General features: G+C 39.2%; 1 protein-coding gene across 1 annotated transcript; it reads right to left on the bottom strand.

The window, feature by feature from the left end:
• Positions 1–4,660: 4,660 nt before the first annotated feature.
• Positions 4,661–9,267, bottom strand: LOC123658499. The gene is made up of 7 exons (XM_045593903.1): positions 9,247–9,267; positions 8,977–9,135; positions 8,601–8,781; positions 6,440–6,690; positions 5,273–5,431; positions 4,824–4,941; positions 4,661–4,754 (listed from the first exon to the last, which is right to left on the bottom strand). The coding sequence occupies exons 1-7, from the start codon at positions 9,259–9,261 to the stop codon at positions 4,744–4,746; spliced, it is 894 nt and encodes a 297-aa protein (XP_045449859.1). The 5' UTR covers positions 9,262–9,267; the 3' UTR covers positions 4,661–4,743.
• Between the last annotated feature and the right edge of the window lie 1,871 nt (positions 9,268–11,138).

Here is an 11,138-nt window from a genome sequence, read left to right as displayed (position 1 = left end):
TATAAAAGGATTAAAATATGAGGTAATAAAAATATATATGTATAATTTATTTTGTGGAAGATAATATTAATCAAATACTTTACACTATGTTCGTAATCGTAAAAACTATTTTTAATTTCACGTGTTTCTGATTCATAAATTTTGCGAGGAAGTCTAGGTGTGACATCTGACGTGAGAATGACAACATTGACAACTATAGATTTATATGTCATAATCAAAACTATGACATTAGTTGCATTGCCAGTATATTTTTATCTCTAAGAATAAAATATTATTTAGACTAAACTAACATTTATATTAAAACTGAAAAATAATGACGGGCCACAAGGTCAACAAAATTTGGAATTACTAAAGTTGTTGATAAGCCTTAAATACATTGGTACTGGTTTCAAGTCTCGAAATCATTCATGCAAGTTCATTATCTGCCTGTAAAAAGATTATGCTAGAAACTACATATGATTTTCCATCTCTTCAGAGGTAGAGATGGTGTCATGCCTAAGTTTACGCGGTGGTAGGTCCCACTTAGGGGCCACCTGGCAGCGACCACCCTCCCGTCGGAACCAGGCGCCAAGCAGCTTGCTACGTTCCGTCTGTGTGCGGGAGTACCAGTGCCTTTGGGGGATTAGAAGATTGTCAGTTGCGCAGCTTGCGCAGTTTTTGGAGTCTTGGACTGCACTGTACCGGGCAGCTCATACTGGAGGGTAGCGGGATCCGAGGCACGGTCTTGCCGTTGACCGACCGCAGGCAGTTGGGGGCCCTAGCGCGCCAGCCACGTGGCAAAGGCTGCCCCGCCACCTCGCGAAAAATCCTGGGATGGCTCCACCGTGCCAGTTGGCGACTGGGTGGGAGGACCCGGTGGCGATTTCCAGGGGGGCTCGGGCGTCCCCGCAGTCTCCAGATGAGCTCCTCTAATGGTCAGCTTAGCCTAGGGAATCCGCATGGTAAAAGCTGCGCCTCGACATCCAACTGTTTCTCCATCATCACTCTTCAACATGAAAAAAGCACAAAGAAGGAAAAAAGTTAAAAAACGGCTGCACTTCCTCCCACTGAAGGTGCACCTCACTAACATCCGAGGTTTGCATTCCAATATTGACCCGGTCTGCCACCACCTCGAGACCGTGAAGCCGCAACTGTTTTTCTTAACGGAGACGCAAATCAAATGTCCAACAGATGCGACGTACCTCAACTACCCATGCTACTCATTAGAACACAAGTTCAAGGAACACGCTGGAGTCTGTGTGTACGTCCGCAATGACATTTGCTACAAGCAACTCCGGTGCTTTGAAGCGACCGGGTTCTCTACATTGTGGGTTTTAGTGGACACCGGCGTGGACAAGACTGTCTATGCCTGTGTTTACCGGTCGCACAGTGGAGATCAGGAGACAACCAGGCTCTTCGACCACCTTACAGAGATGGCAGACAAAGCGCAGCAACGGTATCCGACGGCGGAACTTGTTTTTCTCGGGGACTTTAACGCTCACCACGAGCAGTGGTTGTTCCCGTACGAGAAAACATGCCACGCTGGGAGGGAAGCGCGCAAATTCGCGTTAGCACTCGATCTCACCCAGATGGTACAGGTTGCAACACGGGTACCAGATATTGCTAGCCATACAGCCAATTGCCTGGACCATCCTTCTGCTGACTACAGATCCAGACAGACACTCGGTCTCAGTATCTGCCCCGCTTCCTAGCGGGGACATCCGACCATTGTCTGGTGAAATCCATATCGACCAGCTCTCCTCCGGACAACTGTCCAAGGGGCACAAGAAGAGTGTGGCGATGTGAGTCAGCGGATTGGGAAGAGATGCGGCATTTCTATGAATCTTTCCCTTGGCGGCAAGTCTGTTTTTCCTCGGGTGACCCCTCGTGCTCGGCTGAGGCAGTTGCGGGCGTGATTCGACAGGGAATGGAATACTTTATACCATTCTCCGACATATCGCTCGACCACAAATCCCGACCTTGGTACAATGCTGAGTGCGCCCATGCTGAAGCCCTTAAAGAGTCTGCTTACCTAGCTTGGGTACAAGTCCGCGATGCCAAAGCTGGAGCGCGGAGGGTTCGCACGAGGAAGAAAGCTTTTAATTCAGCCGCCAAGTCCTGCAAACGGATATTACAAAAGGCCCGATTCGACCATATCCGTCGTATAGGCGCTAAACTTGCCTCCTACCCCCCTGGTAGTAAACAATTCTGGTCTCTGTCGAAGGCAGTAGAGTCCAATTTCTGCCGCCCTACATTGCCTCCTCTGCAGAAGCCTGATGGTTCGCTAGCTCACTCGGCAGTGGAAAAGGCAAACTTGTTTGCATCTCTTTTTGCGAGCAATTCGCGTCTTGACGCTAGCTCTACACAACCACCATCCTTGCCTCGATGTGACTCTTCTATGCAAGAGATCACGATCCACAATAAAGAGATCCGTAGAGTTTTGCTGAACCTTGACGTGAATAAGACTAGTGGACCTGACGGTATACCTGCGCGCGTCATAAAGGCCTGTGCACCTGAGCTGTCTCCTGTTCTCACGCGCCTGTACCGCCTCTCTCTTCAAACTAGAACGGTGCCGAAATCCTGGAAGCTGGCTAATGTGCAGCCAGTGCCCAAAAAGGGTAGCCGAGTGAATCCCTGCAACTATCGACCAATCGCCATCACCTCCATGCTTTGCAAAGTCATGGAAAAGGTGCTTAACAGCAAGTTGCTGAACTACCTAGAAGACAATGAACTCCTCAGTGACCACCAATACGGCTTTCGTCAGGGGCGGTCTACTGGAGATCTTCTGGTGTATGTCACACACTGCTGGGGCGAAGCCATTGAGAAACATGGTGAGGCGCTCGCTGTGTCACTAGATATCTCGAAGGCCTTTGACAGGGTTTGGCACGCAAGTCTCCTTAGCAAACTTCCTGCTTACGGCATCCCTGCTGACTTTTGTAGCTGGATTTCAGACTTTTTGAGTGAACGGTCGATCAGAGTGGTCGTGGACGGCTGCTCCTCTGACCTGATGGACATAAACGCCGGCGTCCCTCAAGGTTCTGTTCTCTCTGCAACTCTTTTCCTGCTCCATATTAACGACATGCTACGACCAGGCATTGTTGGATACGCAGATGACAGTACGATTGTTGAGAGATATTTGTCTAGCGCAAGAGACAGCAGGGACGTAATATGTTCTCAGAGAGAGGCCATGGTAGAACGAACAAATTCAATACTGAGGCAAGTATCCCAATGGGGTGATTGCAACCTGGTCACGTTCAACGCCGCCAAAACGCAGGCTTGTTTGTTCTCCGCCAAACGGAGTCCTTTCAACTTGACTCCTACTTTCCGTGGTACACCTGTCCCTGTGTCCGATACCCTCGACCTCCTTGGCATAGAGTTGAATTCTAACCTCAACTTTAGCAATTACATTGAGTCCAAAGCGCAAACTGCGGCCAGAAAGCTTGGCATCTTAAATAAGGTTAAGCGATATTTCACGCCTGAACAGCTTCTTACGCTGTACAAAGCTCAAGTCCGATCGTGCATGGAATATTGCAGTCACTTGTGGGATGGCTCAGCTAAATATCAACTCGCCACACTGGACTCAGTGGAACGCAGCGCCAAGCGGCTAATCGGTAATGCCAGTTTGGTGAAATCTCTTCACACTCTGGCTCACCGAAGAAAGGTTGCCAGTCTAACGGTCTTTTACAGGTTGTACTTTGGGGAGTGTGCCCTGGAGCTGCACGAGCTCATACCCCCATCTCCTTTCTTCCATCGGACTTACAGACGCACCGCGGGCTTTCATCCCTACCTGATTGATATACCTTTCATACGTACAAAGCGCTTCGAGTCATCTTTTTTAATGCGCACAGCCAAGGAATGGAATTCCCTGCCGGCGTCTGTATTTCCGAGTTCATACAACCCGAACATGTTTAAAGCGCGAGTGAACAGGCTTCTTCTGGGCGAACTCGCTCCATCTTCGACCTCGTCTGTGCTCTAGAGCTAGACTGAGGTCAAGAGTAAGCCCATAAAATAATAAAAAAAAGGTACGTCATCAATAAAAAATGCATACTTAGTTGCCTTACAAAAACTGTTGCATTTTCAACGTGTCTAATGAGATCGAAGAAATAACTTCGTGGTATCCATCGCAAAAAAATAAATTCCGTCTTGTCTGAGCTGTTGTGTTCTCAATATTCTTGTATGGCTCGGAAACTTGGTGCCTCAGAAGTTGCGATTGCAGCAAGATCAATGAATTGGAAATGTGGTATTGACGAAGACTACTCCGAATCCCTTGGACTGCTATGAGGACGAACGAGTCAATTTTACAAGATCTCAACATCACCAAGCGACTCTCAACGATCTGCATGAATTGGGCTCTTACCTTCTCCGGGTGCATTATGCGGTCTCCCAAGCATAGTCTCGTAAAACTTATAGTTCTGGATCAAGTTGAAGGGAAACTTGCCAAAGGGAGGACACCAACAAGATGGTCTGATGTCATCAAGAATACAGTGTGAGGCAACTTGCACCTTGCAACACATGCTGCTTACCATCGCCTTCAATGAAGACATGAATGAGAATGATGAATGAGATTCGTGGTCGCGATCCTCATTAAGGGAACGAGGAAGAAGAAGAAATTACTCACAAATACAACTTCTTCATGTGTTTGTTATCTGTGTTAATTAAAAAATAATAAAACAAAGCCATGTTTATTTTAACCAATTTATTGTTTTTCTTCCTTATGTAGAATAATTTCTTATCGTTACTGTGGGCGCTGCAACGTTCCTTTCTTCACTCATACACTACAAAAAAAATTTGGTTAACGAAAATACTAAAGTTATAAACAATTCGGGCACTATATGTTTACTTACGATTGATAGGAACGCCTTCGTCTACTGTATGCCCTTCCATACATTCTGGACAATAGGTTGTCTCGCAAGGATTCTGCGTTGACGTCGGGAAGGCGGGAGTCAATTCAACCGGTGGTGGCTTAAAGAAAAGTTATGTTTTTTACATTAAAGTTCCAACAAAATTAGAATAATAACTTAGTCGGATCATTTTGAATGAAACAAAAGATTTTTGACTGGATGACTGAAATTAATTGATAGTTCTAAAAACCTCGGTTTAGCTTTTGACTGACTGGTCGGTGATAGTATAATAATATATATAACGTCGAGAGATTATTACCTCTATCTATATTTATTTATTTATTTAACAATTTTTATACGTACAAGGTGTGCTTATCCCTGTAAGAGATTTCTTCCAGCACACCCAAAAAGAAGGAGCGGTTACAGACAGAAATTAAAGTAGGTATACTTACTTCCAGTCTATACAAATAAGAAATTTTACATGGATCCCAAGTAGTACAAAGTGTAGCGTTATGCACCATGTCTTTTCTCGGCTCGTCACCGAAGTAGTCGAATGATATTACAACATTGTGATCTATTGCACATAGCTCTAAAAACTCGTTAATAGACACCTAAAATATAAAGTTTTGTTATAAATACTCAAATTAGTTCAAGTTTATGATAGATGAAATCGTAATAAAGTGATCTTGTTTAGTATTCCAAACAACCAAGACCATCCCGCTACACTGACCCTATGGAAAAAAATCTCATAAAATATGGACAAATGCAGTCCAAATTCTCATACCGAGTTATAAGAATCTATCAGATCTCATAGACTCTCATAATCCTGTATGAGAATTTGGTCTGCATTCGTCCATGTTTTATGAGATTTTTTTCTATAGCTGAGTTTACAATCGCTGTAGTCAATCTTAATATTCTACGAGTATTGAAATCTATCAGAAATCGAGGCTTCTATTACCTATTAGTCCCATTTAACTATGGTGTTGGTTTTCGCCTGATAAAACATTGAGCAGAGATTTTGATGCAATTATTATTAGTTTATCGTATTGTTAAAGTGTTGTAAACAAATGTTCAATATCCCTGCCCTGTAAATCCAGGCTACAAGGCCTATCCAATTGAATCGAATAGTGTGAAAAGACAAAGTTTTCTTAAAAAAACTTTTTTAAATTGAGACGGACATATAATTAACATCGGCTGTAAGTAAATTGCTCAACTTCAGTTCGTCAATAGCAAATTAAGATATATTGATGAAGTATGATAACAAATCGCAATGCAAGTGACTTTAGTAAAAAAATTCAACAAGTCAGTACATATCTAAATAGATAATAGAAGGTCAACTAAAATTTTGGTCAACTTAAATTATTTCTATATCCCTACGGTCACCAACCCGCCTGCCCAGCGTGGTGACTATGGGCAACACACATGAGTACACGCCATTTTCGGCGCGAACTTGTGGAGGCCTATGTCCAGCAGTGGACTGCAATAGGCTCTAGTGATGGCTTACTATTTCCTCCTTTTCAAGAGATGTTGAATTAATATTAAAATACATATTCTTACTTAATTTTTTTTTTATTTATTTACATATTTACATATTCTTACTTTTACAACGTATTACCTACCTTCGTTTTATTGCCGCAATCCAAAGTACCATTTTGGAAATAATTATTTTCTCGCTCTCCATTACCGAGACAAAACATCCACCCTTCGTGGAAGGAATATTCTATGGGCGCGACTTCGGCTTCGATACACGGATCGATAGGAACGGGAATAGAGTCCTTCCCATATGTGCATTTCCTCTCGTGCATGTTAGCCTGTACGCGATACGCGTCGAGGTCCGGCTCTGAATCTTCAGGACACTTGTAGTAATTGCCTAAAAGTTTCATTTTGGGTGTATTTTTGTTAAACTTTACCAAAAACGAAGGATCAAAATGAGGTATATTTTTAAAGAAATTTTGGGGCGTTGTTTCGCTTAACTATATATAACGTGTTATTAAACCAGCGTCCTTATATAAAAATAAGAAAATTAATAATGAAATAATTATTATTTATTAAATTACCGTCGTGTGTACATTAGTGTCGTGTCAATGACCGAGTCACCTGAGTTTTACAGATAAGTCGGATATATATTGTCAACTAGCCAACCTAGCGAACTTCGTACTGCCTTATTTTTTTTCTTGAATATAATATATATATATATATATATATATCACAATAAAATATAGCCTATCTTTCAAGTTAGATCAAACTGCACACAGTGTGCAAATTTGATCAAAATCGGTTAAGTAATTGAGGAGTCCATCGCGGACAAACAACGTGACGCATAATTTATATATATTAAGAATATTTTTCCATTTATCCTCCCCATTTTTTTATTTTTTTCGGACATCGATTTTAAAGCTACGTCGTAAAAAACTGTACTTACTGCCTCGACATTTTTTTACGTTAATTTCGGCTATTTTTGATAATTCTTTTTTTGTTAGAAAGAAGATATCCTAAGTGTGGTACCATGACAAGGAAAACAGGACGTGATGATGGGATCCCAGAGAAATCGAGGGAAACTCTCGAAAACCCGCATAACTTTTTACTGGGTGTACTGATCTTGATGATTTTTAATTTAATCAAAAGCCGATGTTTATCATGTGTGGTCATATTTAAATTTTATCGAGATCTTAATCATCTTTTCAACTTTTGTAGTACTAATCTTTGATAATGCGTATTTACCAAGTCGTACGTCGCCAAGTGGTCAAAATTCAACCTTCATTTATTCAAATTATAAATTCGAACATTATTAAGGTTCTGTTGTCAAAGACTATCTAATATATAAAATTCTCGTGTCGCGGTGTTTAATTTTTGTGGTAATCAAACAACATCTATTTTTCATCCCCCTAAATGTAAAGTTTAGTCCACCACTATTTTTTTTATAATTTTTTTATATTTTTTATTTTATTATGATTTGCCGTAGAAAAAAATATACAACCCTGAATTTACACCCTTCTACCACCAACCCCTATGTTTAAATAGCGTTTAGCAGGAAGACAACGTTTGCTGAGTCAGCTAGTACTTCTATAATAATAAACAAAAGAGTGCATATGTGTGTGTCAATGCAAATGCCTGCAAATATCTTTTACTGATTTAATATATTTTGTATGCATAATTTAAAAAAAGTATAAGCATTCTGCACTCCTTCTCTATAAAAACTATAAATGTGCGAAATTTCAGACTCCGTCCGCGCAATTTTCGTAAAAAGGGGTACAAAGATTTTCCTTCACGTATTAATATATAGATTGATGTTAAATTCAAACAAAGTTATTTGCGACGTTACAAGAAATAAAAAAAGCTATCAAACGAGACAAAATGTAGGGTAAGCTGCGCAATGTTAATTCTATGTGATCTTCTACTATGCTCATGCTTAGTGCTAAAGCGAATGAACTAGGTCTATAGGTGAAGGATAACAATGAGACACAAACTGCTGACCGAGTAATTCTTACTCGGCGCGGAACCAACCAGACAATTTGTCTCCACGTGTAAGGTCAATCTTACAATTTACCAAAAAAAAAACAAGTCGTAAACTAATATTCGAAAAAGCTCATATAAATATTTTTTTATAGATTAAGCTTGTAACATCCACACCTCCATGTAGGAGAAGGATCGAACGGGAATCGAACACGTAAAACGCTATACTCGTAGATAAGCGCCCATACTGCACACAAACCACTATACCAGAGCGGTGTTATTAAAATTAGATTTAAAAATGAATCTAATTAAAATTATAATATGTACCGTTTTGTACAATGTACGTTGTTTTATGTTGAGAGCTGACGACCGTTCTTACGGTTAACCCGTTGCCACCACTCTTTATATTCTCCATTAAAACCTCTTGAGCAGCACGTTGTTCTCTTGACCACTTTGCCGCCTCTTCAGCTAATATTTGCCGACTTATTTTACCTTCTGATTGAGTTGACTACAAATTAAAAAAGAATTTGGTTTTACACAAGGCATCTTAATGTACTAAAAACGATTTCTTAGTTTTAACTAACAGCGAATGAAATTATAGATATTAAAAATTATCCTGACATGCCGTGCTGTGTGCTCTATAATTTTAAGATTACGTTCGATAATTTCGTATTAAGCTCGAGCGTAATAAGTTATTACTCGCCTGAGGGGAACTTTCCATAATCACATGCGGTCTCCCAAGTGTGTGTTGCCAGATCAGCTGAGCGGCTACTTTGTGTTTAGTACTGTGATGTAAAGGCTGTATCTGAAGGATGCCATACCACGCTAACTCTCTGTAAACGCTGTCGGGTAAATAGCCGGTCTGCAAAAATAAAAATTTTAATAGTTAAAAAGCGATTCAAATATGAGAATTAATTTTTAACAAAATTGAAAACTTCCTATAATACTCGTATATATAAAAAAAACTACTTACTGGCATAAAATCCATATGCCACTGTAAAAAAATACATTCTTATTAATTCAGTTATATAATTATATATTTTTTAACTGTATTTAACCTGTAACATTCCACTGCTGGGAATACGCCTGTTTTTGCAAGTAGGAGATTAATTCACGCTGCTTCACTGCGGGTGATATATTCCCTACTACAATCGGGATCGACAGCTTAATGTTGTATCCGTGACATAGGGACAAACACACAGAAACAAAACTTGTACAAATACTAATATGAAAATCTAACGCCTAACCCGCAACCGCCAGTGTTTAGTTACCTACACGGCACACTCACCATAACATATGAGCGGTCGTCAACATCAAATTATTTTTTATTTATTAAAATTAATTCCTAAAATTAAGGTGGCCAGCAATTGCTTCGCTCGCTTCAGCCTGTAACATCCCACAGCTGGACATAGGCCTCTTACCCCATTTAGGAAAAGATCTGAGCTTAATCCACTACGCTGCTCCAATGTGGGTGTGCGGATATATTCCCTACTATAAGTGACGATCGCTATCAGGTGTACATGATAACAACTGGGACCGACAGCTTAACGTATTCTCCGAGGCACGGTGGGGAGACAACAAGGACTAACAACCAAACCGGAAATAAATATTTGTATAAGAACAAATATCCACTCCGAATGGAAATCGAATCCGTGACCGACGGTGTTTAGGCACCAACGATACGATACACGCACCATTAGACCAGTGCGATCGTTCATTGCTTATAATTCAATAATTTTCATACCTACCTAAGACGTTAATAAAGTAATTATTGTTTCCAAGAAAAAAAAAAATATACAAGTAACAAGACCAACAATAATTAAAACGTATATTCAATGTAAAATTATTAAAAAATAATTCTGTTAATACGCCGTTTATTTATTTTTATTCTATGAAATGCAAGTAATATTATAAAAGTATACCTCTTCTTCATCAGACTCCTTAGCGCCATACTCTGCAACTTAAAAAAGTAGCAAATATGTACTTAACGTATATAAAAGTATTACCGTATTCACTTTTGTTTAAACTTACATTCATCACCTTCTGGAATATTTTCACTGCCTTTTATTATTTTGAACTAAAACAGAAAATTTCATTCATTAAATGCTATTTAACAGTAAAATAGTCTTTCCTCGCGGTTTCTCCTGCCTTGAAATTTATTTACCCGGCAGATTATTTGGCATTCTTATTAAACTACTTTCTTAAAAATTTCAAAGACAAACCTTAAAATTTTAATATTACTCCCATAAGGATAACTTTTTAATAGTGAACGAATCATTAAATTTGGTTCTTTAACTAATGAATTATTAAAATGTGTTCTTGGTGTTTCAAGATTATTTATTTCCAAACGAATACAAAAATTTGTATATGTTCTAAAACATGACGTAAACATTATTTTTACCTGTACTATAAATGCTAGATAAATAATTATTTTAATCATTTGTAAAAAAGCGTTACTCTTTAGCAATTCAACTGAAATGAAATAATTGCTGGTTCATGGTTACGAGTCAATTAAGGATTGCAGTTTTATTGCCTTTAACTAATTAGCACGTTAGTAAAACGACTTATTGAAAAGTTTTGATAAAATTAATTAACAATTTTTTTATACGAGTTGAGGTCGAATTAAATAAAAATTATTTTACATATTACCTTTTTTTAATTCCTTTTAAAATTACGAGCATGATTTATTACCTCAATAATTATTTTTAAACTTTTTAAGCACTAGAAAGTGATATTTAATTATACAGTTTAGATTATTCGTAGAAGAATTTTTAAAATTTACTATATGAAAACATGATGAAAACACAAGAATTCAGTTTTGATTACTAAAGCAATGTTTGTATTTGTATTAAAAATATTGTGTCA

The sequence above is a fragment of the Melitaea cinxia genome, chromosome 12, assembly GCF_905220565.1.
Source record: "Melitaea cinxia chromosome 12, ilMelCinx1.1, whole genome shotgun sequence".
NCBI classification, from domain to species: domain Eukaryota; kingdom Metazoa; phylum Arthropoda; class Insecta; order Lepidoptera; family Nymphalidae; genus Melitaea; species Melitaea cinxia.
The sequence above is the reverse complement of the archived record's forward strand: the minus strand, read 5'-3'. Positions and strand labels throughout refer to the sequence as shown.

Bases quoted from the DNA above. Each gene is read 5' to 3' on its own strand.
- LOC123658499 (XM_045593903.1), bottom strand. The intron at 8,782-8,976 runs GCGAGTAATAAC...TTTAATTTGTAG, and splicing joins TTATGGAAAGTTCCCCTCAG to TCAACTCAATCAGAAGGTAA. The intron at 6,691-8,600 runs GTACATATTATA...TGAAACTTTTAG, and splicing joins AACGTACATTGTACAAAACG to GCAATTACTACAAGTGTCCT.